Source organism: Melospiza melodia, chromosome 11 (genome assembly GCF_035770615.1).
Source record: "Melospiza melodia melodia isolate bMelMel2 chromosome 11, bMelMel2.pri, whole genome shotgun sequence".
In the NCBI taxonomy this organism is placed as follows: domain Eukaryota; kingdom Metazoa; phylum Chordata; class Aves; order Passeriformes; family Passerellidae; genus Melospiza; species Melospiza melodia.
Genome location: NC_086204.1, coordinates 15,038,286 through 15,057,242, shown reverse-complemented (window position 1 = coordinate 15,057,242; position 18,957 = coordinate 15,038,286). Strand labels below are relative to the sequence as shown.

Sequence of the window (18,957 nt, the reverse complement as noted above, 5' to 3'; positions counted from 1 at the left end):
TTAAAGGACAGCAGAGTGCTGGTGGGGCTGAAGGGAGCCTGGCGAATCCCCGCTCTGCGGGCCGAGATCTCCTCGGCACCTGCTGAGGGCCAGCACCGGGAACGGGACTGAGACATGCACAGAAGGGCTGGGCCTGCCGGCAGCCCCACGGTGCCGCTCAGCTGTGGCTGTCTCTGGCCTGCAGCTCGGGCTGGGCTGCATTCCCGGGCACTTTTTTCCCTTTGCAAGGCAAGACCAGGACTGTGCGTTTAATGAGCCTTCCACAAATACTATTGTGGTCTGGCTAATTCTGTCTCATACAACCATCACACAACTGGTTATGGAGTGAAAGCATAAAATAGAGTGTAATAGATGGCTGCCGAGGAAAACCAGCCCTGCCTGCAAATCGTGAATTAACTGCGGATGAAGCACCGAGCCTGTCGTGCTTCGGGGACAAGCCCGGCGGGGCTGTCGGATCCCCTGCCACTGCCGGAGCCGAGGGGAAGGGCAGGGGGCTGGGTGGGGCCCGGGGGCAGCTCCCGGCGCAGGGGGCGGCTGAAGGACCCCTCACTGCCGCCGCTGCCGCCCGCACGTAGCACCGAGGCCTTTCCGGCGCTCCCCGCGGCGGAAGCTGTTCCGGCTTCCGGCGGAAGCGCCGTCCCTCGCAGGTTGAGCCGGAGTCGGAGCGTTTCCGCCTCGCGGCCGCCGCACGCCCGGGGCCAGCCGAGCTCAGCCGAGCCGCGCCGCGCGCGGGGCGTTCCGCCGCTCGCCTCCCCTCAGACCGGTCTTAAGGCAGCGGCGCCGGCGGCCGAAGGATGTGGCGGAGGCGGCAGTGGCAGGCGCCGCGGCCGAGGGAGCCCTGAGCCCGAGCAGCGCTTCCCGGCCCCGCGACCCCCCGGCCCGGCAGCGACCCTCGGCCCGGCCCCCGCCGTCCCCCGCCCCTCGACGACGTCGCCCTCCGCGGCCCCGCCCGCCCCCGCCGGGTCCCCGCGCCCTGGAGCCCCGCGCGGGCGCTGAGCGCAGCCCGTGAGCCGAGCGCAGCCAGGATGGCCTCGTCGTCCGGTAACGACGACGACCTCACCATCCCCAGGGCTGCCATCAACAAGATGATCAAAGAGACGCTGCCCAACGTCCGCGTGGCGAACGACGCCCGGGAGCTGGTGGTCAACTGCTGCACCGAGTTCATCCACCTCATCTCCTCCGAGGCCAACGAGATCTGCAACAAATCGGAGAAGAAAACTATCTCCCCGGAACACGTCATACAAGGTGAGCAGCCGCGGCCGCCGTGCCGGGTCGGGCACCTGTGAGCCGCTCCTGTCCCGCACCGCTTTTTGCTCTCCGCTTGCCTGTAGCTACGTAGGACACAAAGGCAGGGCTGGTGAGGGTGTGGAGGAGAAGCGTGTGCTGTCCGGCTGGCCAGGCGCTCTGTAGGAGAGGCTGTCTTTGTGTGGTTAGAGCGGCTGCTGGCTGTGCTCAGGACCAGCTCCAGTTTCGTGCTTCAGAGAACCTGCGGTGCTGTGAGTGAAGTCAGCAAATCTCTTCCTCGTACCTATGAAACGAGGTCTGCTTTTTCGAATGGAGACCTCGTGTTTTAAGAATTTGAATGTAGTAAATGTCTTTATAGTCGGAGATTGGTTATGTGGGGCCCAGGCTTTATTCCATGGTAGTGTTGTCTGAAATCTCTAAAGAGTGTATTTATTTGGGGCTGTCCTTACAGTCTCATTGTTTAATGTTGGATCTTCGTATCTGTTGCAGAAAGCATTTAAACCGTGACCTATGCCCTTGTATCTTTCTGTGCTGTTGACTTGCACTTCTGCTTGCTTGAATAAAAGGCGAGTTCTCTCTCTGTGTCGTTTGTTTTTCTTTAAATTCTGTCGCAAATAAGGAGTTTTCTTGCCTCATCCTGAAGTCTGCATTAGGCATAGTTTTTTGTTAGAACTCATTTGCTTTGCTTCTTAAGCCGGGGTTGTTGATACTGGTGTTTGCTGCAAGCACATTTATAGCAGCAGTAGTGAAAGAGTACTTTACTCGGCTACCTAGCAGAGATATTAACAGCAGCATTTGTAGTACAGCTATTTTCAGGGCTGTGATGGTATCAAGTTAATTTAAAAAATGTTGTGGTTGTATGATTTTTTTAAGTAATATTTGCTGTTTAAGCAAAAAAGAAAATCGGTTCGCTTGAAATTTATTAACTTGCTCACCAGAAGAGGTTCAAGTATTTAACTGGGTCATGAACTGCAAAAGAAAATATGTAGCATGTATGAGCTTTAATGTTAGATGAAATGCATGTAAGCTTGCAAGTTTAGTAAAGTAGCTCCATCACAGAAGCCTAGGATGTAAAGTAAAACCTGTGCTTGCACATGGAAGCATTCTTTAGGTGTGATGCTCTTTAACGCATGGGTAGTTTTTTCAAGTCACCACAAAAAACGTTTGAATTTAGTTCTTAACACAGGCATATACATGATCTTTAAGATAAGGGCAGTAAGGATTTATGTATGAAAGTATTTTGTACCCCGTAGTGGTGGTCTGTAGAAAAAAATTCACCTATTTCTGTCCTAGGCTTAGTCTGGGTTTTTTGGAGAACAAATTGAAACTAAAGTGGATGTGCATAACATCAGCAGATGATCCCATGCCAAGTATTTTGCTGGGTTCTATGTCCTTGTGTTATCACATCTTAGGGTTAGAAAAAGTTATTTTCAAATTAAATCTATACTTTGTAATAAATTATTGCAATGTATCAATTTTTGTAATGTTCTAGAGATGGAATGGATTTTCTGCTGTGCTTATGTTTAAGGAAACTGTAATTGCTATTAGCTCCTTTCAGATACTGGTCAGCTGGCAGATGATCCCTCTGTGAGGTTTGAGGGCTTTGGCTGTCAGCTTGGAAACAGTGATTGTGTGTATAGGTAGAGTATTTCAGCATTTTCATCCATCTTCATACATTCTAGATACTTGCTATTTTGAATGCCTCTTTATGCAGCAGCCTCACGACAATGATGGAACAAATGAGGCAATTGAAATCTGTTGGTTGTGGTCTCCCATGTATCTTTTTCCTTCTGAATGCTTAGAATCGATGAGGCTAATGGCCACACCTGGTCCAGCCTAAGCACAAGGTGCTGCTCAGAGGAGGCTTTTGGTACTCTCTGAGAGCTGGATCTGGCATTGCAGATACAAGTGACCCTGTGGCTTTTGAGAATTTAGGGCAGAGCAGGGCTTCCTCTCAGGTGAGTTTGCTGGCTGACTGGGGCTGTAAACAAGAAGTTCCTAGATTGGGAGCAAGAAGCACGAAGGGTGTTTTGCTGGGCCAGAAGAGGGGGAAGAGGCACTCTGCAGCTGGTGACACTGCCACTGGACTGTGGAGGTGAGGTGAAGCTGCCCTTGGTCACTGTGCTGAGGTGTTTGGCACAGTGGGGCTTGAGACGCCCCTTCCTTTGCTGCCCTGTTAAAGTGCTTTTGTGGCCCTGTGCTGAGCAGGGGCTCTCTCCACCCTTGGGTTATACCTCAGATAGATGAGGTGCTTGCTTGTTGTTGTGTGGTGGCACTGGCCCAGTGCTGTCAACAGGCTAGGGAAGGGAAAGCAGAGGCTTCTTGCATCCCATTAGAGGCCTGATTTGATAGATGCTCTCAGACTATGCCTACACTCACTGCTGGTAACAAAATGCAAGACAGCTTTCTTGGAGAATACCCAAAAGCATCAAGACTATGTAATAGTTGTAAGTGGAGATCTCCACGTTTGTTGTTGAGTTCCACCATCAGGAACCCAGCTGTGAATCTGCAGCTCTGGAAAGCAAATTAATGTTCTTCCATCCTGGATCAGAAAATGGAATCATTTGAGTGTTATGACTTGTGACAAAGCAGGCTTTTTCGGAGAAATGCAATTTTCGTTGAATTCTGAAAATGATGACTTGTAAAATCACCTTTTTTATGAAGTTGGTTACTTTGATTAATTGGTCTACATAGAACTGTCATGCAGTAAGGCAGGCTGTGGATTGATGTCAAATCTTGTCTCTTCTTTTCATGGACTGTTAGGATACTGACAGTGTATGTATTAGCACGTGATTTTAAGAGTCTCACATGACTGCTCATGTTTGGGATTTTATTTTGGAAGTTCTTTTATTCTTTGAAAGGAGCAAAAAATTTAAAAGTCTCAGATATTAATGACTTGATTTTATAAAAGAAAAGTAGTACTAACTATGTGTCACTGATTACTCAGAGACCTGCACCTTCATGCCGTCATTAAGAGTAGGAGGAAACTGGGGAAGGGATAATTGTGATCTGGTGTTTGTAAATATGAGTTGTGTTATCCCCCTCAAATGCTATGTTTTGGAATTCAACTGTTTACATCTGGTGGGATAATTCTAGTCTCAGGAAGATACTGAACTTTCAGCAATCTGGGTAGGATGGTATGTTTTAGACTCAAAAAATAAAAAGGCTTTGAGTTTTGATGAAATAGCAGCTCTGATAGAGTAGTAATCACTTGTCCCACATTTTAGCACCGTGCTGGTATAAAGGGATTCATATTCCTTCCATTCATATGATTCTTATGTGTTCTGTAAGCTTTGGTGTGCTTCAGGAAGATGGTAAGCTTTGTAAGTTGTTTCACAGGCAGTAGAATTTTGATGCATAAATCATAATCATTTATGGTTCTTCATAGCTTTCTTATATTGAATAGTTGTAAAAATCCGTCTTGGCTGTATCACATGGGGGGTTTGAATTTTATTTTTGTGTCTGTGCTATATTCAATTCACAATTGTAAGTTCTTTCCATTAATTTATTTTATTTTAAAGACCATGTAAAATTTCTGTAAAAACCCAGCTGCTTGTTAACTTCAGACTCAGCAGTTGCTCATACTCTGATGCAGCAGATTGCCAAGCCTGGTCTTTGGACAAACACCTCTGGTTTTGCTGTGAATGGTTTGTCTTAGTGATGTTAGACTTGTAGATTTCTTCAGTTTGGTTAAAAAGTATGACTTAAAGAAGTTTACTGTATATACTGTTTACATTTTAAAATTGAATGAGTTCTTAAATATGTGTAAAATATTAAGATAACCAGTTCTGGACTGTGAGACATGGATTTGCCTCCTTTCTGCTGAGGCTGGATGAAACAAGTTTCTGAAGTTTTTTGGTAATTCTCCTAGAAACTGTGGGCTAATTGGAAGAAGTGTTTCCAGTGTCTGTGTGTGGGCTGCGGCTGAACTGGCATACTATCTCTGAAGTAATTTGATTATCTCTAAATCAGTTAAATGAGTTTGCCTTTTAACTTTTTTTTTTTTTTTTTTTTTTTTTTTTTTTTTTTAAGAAATAAGTGTGATGTGAATTTCTTTGCCAGGTATTCTCTGTAAAAGGGAAGGCAGTGCTGTGTGACTAGAGGGCAGCACCCACAGCCCTGTTGAGGAACACAGTGTGTGAGTTGTCTGCCTTAGTCCAAGCTGGAAGCTGAAAACTTAGAGAACGCCTTTGGGTTATTGTTTAGATTATGGTACCATGATATGCTGCTGTAGTTATGGCTAGGAAAATGTTGCTTACAAAACTGGTGTTAGAATATTGTCTAAGTTACTGTAAGAAAGATCTTGTTTGTAACAAGTTGTTGGTTGCTGTTGTGCAGTTTAGTGCTATTTCTTAGCTTGTCACAAAAGTTTGAAATTAAGGTAAGGGTTAAAGCAACTCTTGTATTGTAAACTCTGAATTGTGTAAATGCTGGAAATTAACCATGTTTTTTATTAAACTGATACTTGTTTCTAGTAGAATTGGTGTTTATGTAATGTTTCCAGTATATTCTGTAATAGGTTCACATTGGGTGTGTTTGGAGGCATGTCATAGTAAATGGTGCATGAGGAAACTGCCTTTTGTCACATGTGCTACCTGGGTTTTTATAATCCTTTCCATTACCTTTGCATTCTTTAAAAAAACTGTTGTTGCAGGATGTAGCTGCTTTTCTGATTTCTTTGGGCAGATAAAAGTGCAAGATTTTAGCTTCTGAATACATTTTAATGTGGAGATAAATAGAAGGGGTTCTGTTGAGAAATAAAACAATAAAGAGCTTATATATAACTTTATATAGCTTTATATGTGTGAACTATGCATTTTATATAGAGGAATTTAGATGCTAAAAGACAAAAGTTAAAATTTGGCAACCCAACATAATATTATTTATTTCTGTCTTTTTGAAGGATCTGTGATCACTTTACACGCATCACTTCTGCTCTGTTATAGGTTACTAATTTACCTTCTACTGAAGACTTGCAAACCTGGAAAGGTAGAATCTCTGAGAGAAAATTCAGATAGAAATTCAGTTAGGAAGGACTTCTTAACTGTATAAATGTTGTTGATTCTGATATAGAAAAGATGGGGAAAAGAGGTCTTTTGGAGAAAAATGCCTGTCTCTAGCACAGTGGATCTGAAAGCCCTGAACCCTCTGCAAGTACAAGCTTCTTTGGTTGTACTTGACAAACCTTAATTTTTTTAGCCTAAAAACATGTATTCCTACAGGACATAGCAGAAGAGAGAGGGAAAATAGCTGTCAGATCTTTTTAAGAATAGATATAAGTGATTACTACTCTATCAGAGCTGCTGTTTCATCAAAACTCAAAGCCTTTTTATTTTTTGAGTCTTAAACATACCATCCTACCCAGATAACTGAAAATTTACTATCTTCCTGAGGCTAGAATTATCCCACCAAATGTTTGTCACCAGATGATAGGAGAGTTACCAAATGTTTTGCTTTTTTTGTTGTTTTAACTAAACAAATCAATATCTATTATCAGAAACTTTGTAAAAGGTAAACAATGTCTTTTCTCTTTTTTTTGTTTCTTTCTAGCGCTAGAAAGTTTGGGGTTTGGCTCCTATATCAGTGAAGTCAAAGAAGTCTTACAAGAATGCAAAACAGTAGCACTAAAGAGAAGAAAGGCCAGTTCACGCTTGGAGAACCTCGGCATTCCGGAAGAAGAGCTACTAAGGCAGCAACAGGAATTATTTGCACAAGTAAGTGAAGCAATACTTGTCCTGACGGGGTTGGAATAATTCATGCTGCAGGTCTAGGGCCACACAAACGTGTGCACACCTCAAGAAGTATCCCCTTCCTTGGGAACTGATGTGGCATCTAAGATGCTATTGACCGTGGCCTGCTTGAACTGGCAAATCTGAAGTTAACAAATAAGAGGCTGCTACTTGATATTTCTGTGATTTGACATACAGGACTTTGTATGGGAACATACTTCATATTCTAGCTTTAAAAAGCATGGGGGTTTGCTGCTACTTGAGTATTTCCAGTCTATCATGGAGAATACATTAAGAATTAGTTGATGAAGTGAAAGAATAACAGCTGGTTTCTAGGAAATGACCTGTTTTGAAGCATTCAAAAGTGAAAATAGCTTTTCTGTTTCTGACCGTCAGTGCACAAATGTTATTTCTTTTACTTGGAAAGAAACTTTATTCTTGGCAAGACTATAATTGAGTGAATTCATGCATAAATTTTTAAAGAGGCCATTGAGGCATGGAAAAAGCATTTGCCTGCAAATAGTGTACTCACATACACACACACACACACCCACTCACTCTGCTTCATCCCAGCCTTATCCCCTTCCATCTTTCCCAGATAGTCTATCATCTCCCAGTTTGACTAAAATCTTATTTTATTTATTTCTTTCTTTTCAACATCTTTCTCTCGACTGCTCTTAGTTTGACAAGACCTTGTCTAAACGAAGAGCTTGGAAAATTATCTGGTATTGCTCTTTTCTCTTAACCAAGGCCAGAGTCTTATTTTCTCACTTTGCTTACTCTGATTTCCTCTGATGAAAATGCTTATTCAGTTAATGTCTGATTACTGTGACCTTCTCTCCCCTCTGCAATACTTTTATCTTGCTGAGACTGTTGTTTTTCATCTCATGACATGCCAACTACTTTAATCTTTATTGCATGATGAATTTTAAGGCATTTAAAATTTTAGCATAGCATGTAGCTATTGCAGTGAACTAGTTATGATCAAGTCACATGTACCTAACTCTTGTTTGACTGTACTAAATTAGAAGGACCATTATGACTGCTTCTGGATTTTGGACAAGATTTACAAATAGGCATTGTGTACCTATTTGACACCTGTTTTTTACATACTATTTTGTGCAAGTAACTCAGCGTGATACACCTTGGTTTTGCTGCTTTTTTATTTTGTGTATTAAGGGTATCACTGAAAAAAATAAATTAAAAAAATTTTCTGAAACCTCCTAATGCAAGCCACACTTCATCTAAGGAATAACAAGTTGAAGAATATTCTTTTAAAATTCTGTTACTGTGCCTTAATTTCTAATTTAAGACAGTGCATGCCAGTTTGACGAGATTGTATGAATGCTTTTTAAAAATAGTATTTGGTAATATGGAAAATGTTTGCTTAGATTCAAGGATGACAGTCTCATTTTTCAAAAATAGTAGCTGTAATGTGCTGTTGGAGGTACTGTAATTAGTCTTAAAAATAGTTACACGCATGCATGCTTATTTATTTGTGTTAATATTTTTAATGTTCTAGAGCATGACACTAATGCTGACTTCTTGCTCTATTTTGAAAATACCTGTTGTTATGAATATTTGACCCCTCTAGCTTGGATGATTGTAAATATTTGAAGTCAGGGAATGTCTAATACCAATATTCATGTGTAAGTTTTTGTGCAAGACAAGGGTCTTCACAGGTTTGGGGTTTTTTTGGGGCTTCCTCACTGGAGTTGTGCAGTAAATGAGTTAAGTTTACCAGATGCTATAGAGCTTCTTGGTCATTCCAGCTCAATGGAATTGTCAGTATGTGGGTTTTTTCTCTCTTCCCGTTTCTGCAATGGTGAAGTGGTGTCATTACAGATGTGGCTGTGAGGGTGGGCGCTGACGGAGTGATGCATCCCGTGTGAGGTGCTGAGCTCTGTTTGCTGGAGCATGCCCATGTGTCAGCTCTCGGAGTGTGCAGCAACCTTCACTGCCCCGGCTCAGCAGGGAGCCCCCTCCTGGCTGATAAAATGTGTGCCTTCCTACGTGGACAGATGCTGCTGCCTTTCCTTTGAAACTTTATGACATCTTAAATTGTGTTCCACCCTTGTAACTGTGCTACCACTTGAAGTTTGAAATACTGAAAAGTTTTCATGAGAAGAGATTTCTACTTCTGTATTTTTTTACTGCCAGAACAGAGGAAAATGTGACACTTTGTAATAAAAAGGGAACACTCGCCTTTTTTTCACATTGCTAACTTGACAAACAGGGTTTGATTGTTTTCCAGATGTTATCTTTTGGCATCTTATAGTTTGCAAAACTGAAAAAAATTTGATACTTTGGAAAAAAAATGGGAAAATTCAGTGAGTGCAGTAGGATTAGAAAGGAGATTATAATAGTGATAACTTGTAAAAGTAGAAGAGTAATTTTTCATTTTAAGAACATTTTCTTAATGGTCACCCAAAATAGAAATTGAAGTTGTAACTGTAACACAATTAATTAGTATATTGCTGAAATCAACAGGAGTTACCAAAAAACAAGTGAAAACCCTGGACAGAAGAATCAAGATTCATCAGCTGAACTATTTGAAATGTTTTGGTAGAATCTTTTTTACTTTTCAGTAGAAGTCTGTACTTTTCTGTAGCAAAGCCATCCTCAGCTGTCATACCTGAATTTGAGAAGACCATGCCTTGCTCTGTTTTGCAAAGATTGCTTAGCAAAGTAAGATAATGGCTTGCTTTGTTTCTGTGATAATGTGTGTCTCTGTGGTTCAGTTGGATGATTTCATAATTGGAAGTTTTGGTATTTGTAATCAACAAAGCAATGCTGTTCTCATTTCTGAACTGTGATTAAATGTTAAGATCTCTTGGAACTGATGTCTAAAGTTTCCTTTGCTTAGCCTCAGTTACATTTTTCATTAGTTAGTGGTTCAGCACAGTTGTTACAGTGGGCCTTAAGTACACTAGTTTCTGTCTGTTGTTTTTGTAAGGCCTCAAAATAGTGGTGTCTTCAGAGGGAGAGGGAGTATAGCTAAACTTCTTGGTACAAATTATTAAGGTACTTCTCAATGTGGTTTTGCATATGTAGTTAATAAAGAATTATATTTTAAAAGGAATCTGCAGGTACAGATAAAAATGTGTTGAAAGAGAATCTGTTCTAGAGATTGTTCATGAGCTATGTATGGCCTTAACAATTTAAATTCGTGTCTCTAGGCTAGACAACAGCAAGCAGAACTGGCACAGCAGGAATGGCTACAGATGCAACAAGCAGCTCAACAGGCACAGCTCGCTGCTGCCTCAGCCAGTGCATCCAATCAGGCAGGATCTTCTCAGGATGAAGATGATGAAGATGATATCTGAAAATCACCAGCTGAGTTGTCTTACTAAGAAATACTTTTCCTGCACAATGAAAACAGTGAAATGAATGCTTACCTGTAAGTTTGTATGCATCGTGGACTGGCAGTTGGTATTCTAGGGGTGTCTGCTGTTGTGTGCTGTACATGTATAAACTGTCTTTTTTGAACTCTTGAAGATTTAAGGTTCAGTATCATATCAACTTTGGATTTTTAATGGTGTATATGGAAATTTTAGATAGCAGTGCATCATTTATTTGATCAATAAACAGTGTTACAATAAACAACATGTTTATAAAATATAGTGAGATTTATACAAAAAGCTCTAAATCCACATTTGCATTTCTTCCCTTTTAACTAAACTATGAAATCTTACTTAGAATTTTTAATTGTTTTTTGGGGGAGTGGTACAGTAGACATAATCTGTTAACATGAAAAAAAAAGTAGAGTTCAGCATAGAAGAGTCTGAATTCTTAGTTCTTTTTAAAATGAGGATGTATATGGCAATAAATATTATATATGCTCGAATACCACACTTGTTAAAATTTGAAAATTATACATTTTCACCAAGCTAGGAAAAGGTATGTTTAATAGGAGTTGTACAAATTCAGTCTTTTTTTTTGTATAGGGGTGAAAAAAAAATAAACCCATGGTTTTATTATGACATCCTTTTGACAGTCCTAACTGAGTATTTCACTTCAAAGACTGCCTGGTTTGAAGAACTAACTCTTCTTTTACTTCACTCCAGTTTAATGTTAACTGTTGTTGATGGTATTTTGTAGTCCAGATTTATTCATATTGTTGAGATATAAAGCTGGAACTTAAAGAAACAAAATTGTTTTCTGCTGATGTGACAGGGAGTGATTACGTATTTAAGACCAAGAGGGCAAAAGCTGACCCTAACAGCATGTTTGTCAAAAAAGAGAGAATTTATTTAACCTTGATTAGTCATTGTCAGCATAATGCTAACATTCTCCAGACTAGATTGCCACTGGATTACTAAGATACCTTGTTGAGAGACAACATTTTCTTCACTCAAATTGGTTTGTAGGTAAGTCCAGGTTTCTGATAAATTGTTCCCCAAGAGTGATCAGCAGCAATACATGAAACAGAAATGATATACTTGTCCTTTTGATAGTTCTGTTGATTTAATGGATGAGCAGCTGTCCTTTGTGTTGAAATAAAGCACAGTAGTGTCCATTGCTGAGTTTTAATGTGTTACTTGAAGTAATACTGGCATATCTTGTGGTACACTAATCTGAGCAGACTAGAAAAGCCACTTGCATGCTGCTGTAGTTGACCTCATAGCTCTCAGACAATGGGGATGGTTTTACCAAGCGATGTCCTCATGAGTTGCTCTAGTTGGAATTCTTGAGGAGGGCTGCAGCAGTCTGTTTACATCAGGATGCAAACAGCAAATGGTGGGCCCGTTTTTACAAAAAGATCTGAACAAGATACAATTGGCATGTATTCAGATCTCAGTCACATAGTGACTTTTGATTTAAATTTGAGAGGTTTTAAGTTGCATATTGAATAAATGTGAACATGTCTTTAAAAGCAGTAATGCAGTTAAAATTCAGAAGAGTATTTGTTTGAATGTTTAAGTTTAAAAAAGAAAAAAAAAACAACTTTCCTGGATACCAGATAAAATGTTAGGCAAGGTTTGACTGAGGAAGTGGTTTTCTGTAAAGGTTTAAGTACCAAAGGTAGAAAATCTAGTCTAGTGATACAATGTTAATGTGCAGTGTTGGCTTTTCTAATTTGTACTGTAACACCTTCACACTTTCTATTTTAAATGAGTCTTTTCCTTCTAAATAATACTAGGTATATTTTCACACCTTTCTTTTCTGATGCAGAAATCAGGTTAACATTTTACTGCATCTGGTATGTATGGTGTAATGTTTGAATTTTTGTGACCTTTCTTTTTGGACATTCTTGTGCTTTTTCATATGCTGTATTCTTCAAGCAATAAAATTCTGATGTGTTTTTATAAAATTGCTTTTATATTTAATGAACAGTCTGTCTTCTTCATTTCCTTTATAAACAAGAAAAAGACTACTGAAGCCCTGTTTTTATTTTGGCTTACTGGACACTTTTTGTGACCTGACGTCTTTACAGCTAGAGTGATGTTGGATTGGATTGCTGTGCACTGGGGTTGTTATTGCTTGCAAACAACATATCTGGGCTTGACCTGCTCTCTTTCCTCTTGGGAATTGCATTTAGTATTTATGTATATTTTTATAACTTGACATTCTGCACCTGAGAGCTGCACAGAAGCTGCTGTAGATTGTGTACCAGCTGCTGAAATGCTTTCATAAAGTGAAAGGCTACAGGCAGAGGCTGAGGTAGTAAGAATTTTGTGTAGTCATGATTAGAGATTACTTATTCAGCCATTCTTCCCCAAGTATGTAAATAAACTCTGGCACTTTCAGGAGAATCTTCACTGGTGTTTCAACAAACAAATTTTGTATTACTTTGCTGTTGTGCTTCCATGCAGGAGCTGCTCAGTGAAGACAGATTTCTGAATTTATGGTACCCCTGATGATTTTGGTACACCAGGTACATAGAGCATAAAGTTTGGTTAGTGAACTGTATTGTTGCTTTGTCTCACAAGAAACATGTATAAGGATGTGTCTGTTTCTTAAATATTGAGTTGATAAGATTATCTGTGGGTTTTCCATAATTACTTTCAAAGTTGCTCAAGTGACTTACTCATGAATTCTTTCTATTCTATTACTTTAATAAAGTGCACATCTGCATGACATTGTGGATCATGAATATAGTTGTATTTACTACACTGAGGTACTTTTAAAGGAGTATCTGAGGGATTCTAAACATCAAATGCCTTAAATGGTATTTGATGGGATTTCAGTAGTTGCATGTGGCTAATTGAGCTGCATTTTGAAACACTGGAATTTCTGCCACAATGGAAAATGTCCCTGAAAACCACAAATATAAATTATGTTCTTCAGATTTTGTAAATCTCCACAAAGGAGGACTGTGAATTGTAATGCTTGGTTGATCATTTTGTATGGCAAGATTGTTTTCAGTTGAAACAAAGCCGAGTAAAGGTGACTTGGCATTTGAAACAATGCCAAGTAAAGTGACTTAATGATCACTGTGAAACAGCCAAACCCTTACTCTGAAATGTGTACCTCATTTTTGTTTCCTAGGGTTGGATTGTGATTTTGTGTAAGCCATGCACCAAACAATGTGGAAGGAGGAGGAGGGGAGGTTTATATGGAAGATAAAGCATGCTATGGTGAAATTTACTTTTGGTATTATACTGTTTAGCTGTCTAATCTGGAAAAGTTGTACTCTGCAGCTTTACAGTGAGAGCACATCAGTGGGATGCTGGCCAGTGTTCAGATGGATTTTACTTACAGTCAGTACTGGCTCTCGGAGCCCTCAGATTTGTTAAAGGGACACTCAATTCATGTGCCATCTGGGACTAAAGGATGCTGGATGGATGCAACTCACTGATGCAAAGGAGTGTCTTTGAGCCTTGCTGTCAGCCCATTAAGGTTTGCTTGCAATCAGGACCAATATGTTTCTTTTCAAAATACATTTGTGCTTAGTTTGAATTTTTTTCCTGATTTAAATGAGTGCTTTTTGTTTGGATTCCATGCCACCATTCCTACAGAAATCTGTAAGAATTTACTAATGGCTTTGGAAGTACTTGCTACATTTGTTGGGTATGTGGGGCAACAAATGTGCTAGAGCTGTGCACTTCTGGAAAGAAGCAGAGTGAAAATGTTCTGTTCTGTGGTGCTGTGCTGTAATACAACTGAAGCCAATACCTGGGGAGTGGAGGTTTTGCAATAAAATAATGAGTGAATCCAGTTGGATACACCTAATCCCATAAATCAGTCATGGATAAATCCAATAAAGACAGGTTCTGCTGTGTGAGTGAATCTAGCAGAAACTTCAGTAATCTGGAAATCTGTAATAGATGATGCTCCTGCCTATGTTGGGGAAAGAGATGTTTCATTTTAATTTGTCATGGCCATGATTTCTTGTTGCATCAACTGCAGGAATACATGAAGACTTCTATCTCACAGCTTGAACCAAAAGTTCAGGTAAGGATGGACCACACTTGTTACAACCAGTTTGGGTTTTTTCCTGCATTTTAAATGTGAACAGCTACTATGCTTTATATATCTGGGGTGAAGATTTATAAGAGGTATATTAAACTATGTAAAGATTACACTTAATTTTAAGGCTGGATGTTCATATGGTTAATTTTTGTAATACTTCAGAGATTTTTTTGTCTTGTTTCAAAGGAAATAATTGGTTTCTCCCTCAGCCCCCACCCAGGGTGACTAACATTGGAGTAGCAAAATTACATGGTATAACTTTGAATGATTTCCACACTCATTTCAGTAGTAATTAGTCCAGTTTTGGTATTAGTTCAAAACTTACTAGTCAGTAATCATAAACTTTTACATCTTCAAAGCATAATACAAGTAGTAATCAGGTGTGGGCAATGTTACACTGTGCTTTGAAGTTAATACTTTCACATGCTACGGAACTAAAAGGTGCTGCACTATGTAAAGGAAAAAGATGTTATCTTCAGGGTTGGGTGAATCATCTAGAGAGCAAATAATTGGGAAAACAAACTTGTAAAAGTCATTGTCAGAGATGAAAACATTTATTTGTAATAGCATAATGCCTGGGATTTCTGGTTATGGACTAGGACTTGGTTTCATTAATGTTGTATTCAAGTTTCATTCTGTCAGCTCAGAGTGAAAAACCACAGCTGAATTAGAAATCACATTCAGTGTTGTTTTAGTTTCAGGTAGTTTGTTTTCTCAGTTAGGCAGCAGTGTAATCCATGGAAGAGAAGTAAATTTGTCAGGGCAGTGGCAGTGTTACCAAAGCAAAATCTGACAGTCTTCACCATCCCAGCCTGCAATAAAGAAGACATCACTGTAAAAATTTTATATATGAAGGAGTCATGTGACCAACACATATAATTTTTTTTATTCTACTGTAATGTAAACACCTAACTGGTGCCATTTTCACACACAGATAATTAATATTCAAGCAGGTAAAAATCAGAATTTAAATTCAGTTGCATCTTAAGTATGTACTTACATATATCTTCCATATTATCTGATTAGCTATTCTATACCTGTGGTAATTTAGTTGTCTGGGATTGTTGGGCAAGTTGTATGCAACTAAACTCATTAAATCATTAATAACTTGTTTTTGTTTTCAATATGTTCTAATGTTGGAAACAATAATATTTTCATTTCTACAAAAAATTTAGTTTCTGAGATGCCTTTGTTTAAAAAAATATTATGCTAAAATTGTAAACAAAATAAAATGTTAGGGACAAAAAATTAGTTTATTTTGGTACATTATATCATTTAAATGTAGGGACAGTTTATGAATGAATAGGAAAAGGTATTTATCCTGTCTGCAGGATGTGAAAATGGGTCTAAACTCAATGCCATTTCTGTTAATGAGCTATCTTTTCCAAAATGTGTAAAAAATATTAAGTATTATTTTACCTTTATTAAAAAGTGCTAGTGGATGTTCTGAGGCAAAGCTCAGTGCTCAGACTTTGCTCTCAGGAAGGCGATGGGCTGGCAGGGATCCCTTCCCAATGGGAAGGTGTGGGCCATGAACCACACGGTGCTGTGGGAAGAACTGTGGGAGCAGGCAGGGCTGGAGGGGGACATTGCACTCATTGTAGCTGTGGTTTTGGTTTACTTGTGTGCAAAAGGGATTGAGAATTCCCCCGTTCACTAAAATGAAATCTCTAGTATTGACTGCGTTAAAATAGCATAATTAAAAGTTTCACTTTTATGGACACAGGATAAAGCTTCTGAATGCTGAGTGTTTTCAAACATGTCTGTGTTGGGATGTATTTCTGTAACCTGCTTCAGTGGTGTCTATATTCCAAGCCAGAGGGGCAATTTATTCCTCAAATTGAATCAAATTTTTAATTCGGTGCTGAAAATTGTGCATTTTTTAATGTGAAAAAAGGACATAGGAAGTAGTGACATGATAACCTTTTTTTGTGGATTAGGTATTAAGGACACAAAGTAGCAGCACAACTCAACTCTTAAGTTCTGTGTCTTTAATTGTTTGAAATTTATCAGCTGATAAGGTCTGAACATAAGGTGAGTTCTGTCTTTACTAAGATAGTGGTAAATCCAAAGGGAAAAGCCTTGGCTACTAGAAGATGAGTGTGTTAGGAAGGGAAAAGAACAGTCTCAGTAAGTTGTGTATATTCTTCCCTTTCATGTAACCCTGTCTCAAAGGGAAAAATGTACAAAGGGATGTGGAGGAAAAGTCTCTTACTAGGATGCAATTGGCTGTTGGATTTGATCTGCCTTTGAAATCCAAAGAGCAAGCATTGCACTTTGAATTCTGTTAAATAGAATGTGTACTGTCACAAAACCAAAATTCTTTAATCGTTAAGTGATTTATTTTTGGATTTGTTCCTCTGGGATTATTTGAAAATTTCTTTAGTTAGTCTCTGATCAGAATCTCACTTGGAACAAATGAGAGTGATAAACTGAGTTGTAGCTGTCTTTACTAAAGTGATATGGAGAGATAGAAATGTAAATAAGGATTTGCTTATGGGATATCTATTCTGTGCACAGCACGCTGTTCTCATTGCCATTGTTGATTTATTTCCTGATTCCTGTTCTTTTAATGTGATTAGTAGTGGGAAGGAAATCTTTTTCTTTGACATGTGAATAACTTTTGAGTTTTCCTACAGATTGTGATCCTTTGGAATTTTTTCCACGCATCAATTAAATGTGGTATTATGGACATCAACTTTCTCATGAAAGGAGGAACCACCCCAGACATAAAATAAGGGAAGTAAGAGTGAAATTAAACCCTGGGCACAGAAATGAAATCCTCTAAGGGAGAGAAGTGACGACCTGCAGTTGCATGGAAGGTAGGACAATCAAGGGGTCGCTGGCGCTCTCGGTTTCCCGTTCCTGTAACTCGCAGGCGTTCGGTGGGACGGGACCAGTGGCGGCAGCAGCGGCGGTGCCGTGTCCGTGGCGCTGCCGGCAGGCGGCTGTCGAGCCCAGGATATGGACGTGGCTTTGGGCTGTGCGTGCCCAAACTGCTGAGGGTGACCCGAGCCGCTCTGTGCTGATAATGCCTGAACCAGTTGGAAACTAAAACTCGCTAGGCACATTAAACAGTAACCTAGGATGCCGAGCGTAAGGCACATTTTGCACAACTGCGCATACATTTGTTTCTGATTGTAATTCAAAGTCAGATGATAGTAAAATATTGCTTAGCAAATCTTAAAATGGGTGGTGCTGATCCTTTGCTACACATTCATCTGCTATTCGTTTTTCTACAGCTTGAATTGGTACCATGACAGTCTCCATCTTTCCTTATTGATATGTATGTCAATCCATACACTCTGCTTGAAAGCTGCTATTGATGCTGAGAGCAGTGACTGTTCAAGCTTTTGGTTATTATCTAAAAGCTATAATCTTTATGCCTGTAGATAATATAGTAATGAAAAAAAATGAATATAGAATTCACCATGGCCATACTTAACTCTGCACATCAGATACAGCTTGGTGTTCTTTTTATTTAAAGAAATGTGCACGGAAGGGGTTGGTGGGAGAATGGAGAGGACATGGGTTAGGTGAACTGGAGGTAGCAGAAATTAAGGTAGCAAAGCCATTTATGGTTATGTTTTGATATAATTCTGAAGGGATGTACAGTGGAAGCAAATGGATTTATAGTATTCAAGCAGGCAATGAAAGCATTAGAGACTTGAAAATCATATTTTAAAGTAATGATTTTTGTGTGTTCCCTGATACTTCGTGATTGTCCAGCCTCTGGGTTGGGAAACAGTTTATATTACCAAAAGGAAATGCTGAATTATCATGTGATAGTCTTGTTTCACTGGGAAAAAAAATGGCTGTGAAATAAGGCTGTTTGTACTTATAATATTGCTAGTTGATGCTGATTGACAACAGATTTTCTCTGCTACATATGGCAAGGAAAGATGTGCTCTTGGTTATAGTGCAGGAAAGAAAAAGTGAGCACAGGATGTTTTGTAAAAGCAGATGGAAGTTCTCATTTTTCCTCCTATTTATAGCTGGTGTTTGTAGTGTCCTTTCAGTTCTGTTATCCAGTCATTGTTGATGTATTTCTGTTTGCTGAGATGAGAGGGAAAAGAAAGAAACAAGCCTTTCTTTTGCTATGTAAAATTCATTTCAGTACAGGAACTGGATGGAAAAAGACGGAGGGGTACAATTCTTCCCACAAAAATTCAGAGATAGGAGAAAAATTAGAATTAGGGCCTTCCAAGCAGTGGCTGAGTTTGCACTATTAAATGAAATTTTCCTTCTGCCTTGAAGCAGAAAGTCTAACTAATGTGGTCTCACTAATACAGTTTCCTGGTAATTTTCTGCTTTAAATAAAAAACAAATCAGTACTCAGAGTAAAACCATAAGTTTATTTTGCCTAATAGTTGAAATAGGAACTGAGTGGTAGTAAATCTCTAGGCAGATGCTGAGCTCCCAGCACTTTGCATTCTGCTGGTTATGGTTAACCAGGCTCTGGGAGACACAGGAAGTCTGTGGGGAGCTGAGCACAAGCTGAAGTGTCAGGACACCTATTCTTTGTCTCAGAGTATTTCCTGAGCTGTGAAGTAATGATTATCCACTC

General features: G+C 39.6%; 1 protein-coding gene across 1 annotated transcript; it reads left to right on the top strand.

Annotated features, from left to right (window-relative positions):
* The first annotated feature begins 969 nt into the window (after positions 1 to 969).
* On the top strand, positions 970 to 13,057 carry DR1 (down-regulator of transcription 1). Its single transcript, XM_063165701.1, has 3 exons — positions 970 to 1,245; positions 6,796 to 6,959; positions 10,154 to 13,057. The coding sequence occupies exons 1-3, from the start codon at positions 1,026 to 1,028 to the stop codon at positions 10,298 to 10,300; spliced, it is 531 nt and encodes a 176-aa protein (XP_063021771.1). The 5' UTR covers positions 970 to 1,025; the 3' UTR covers positions 10,301 to 13,057.
* Positions 13,058 to 18,957: the final 5,900 nt, after the last annotated feature.

What these genes read in the sequence shown, in the direction of transcription:
- DR1 (XM_063165701.1), top strand. Translation starts at nt 1,026, where the DNA reads ATGGCCTCGTCGTCCGGTAACGACGACGACCTCACCATCCCCAGGGCT. An exon ending in CCCGGAACACGTCATACAAG is followed by an intron (nt 1,246 to 6,795) that starts GTGAGCAGCCGC and finishes GTTTCTTTCTAG; the next exon opens with CGCTAGAAAGTTTGGGGTTT. An exon ending in AACAGGAATTATTTGCACAA is followed by an intron (nt 6,960 to 10,153) that starts GTAAGTGAAGCA and finishes TCGTGTCTCTAG; the next exon opens with GCTAGACAACAGCAAGCAGA.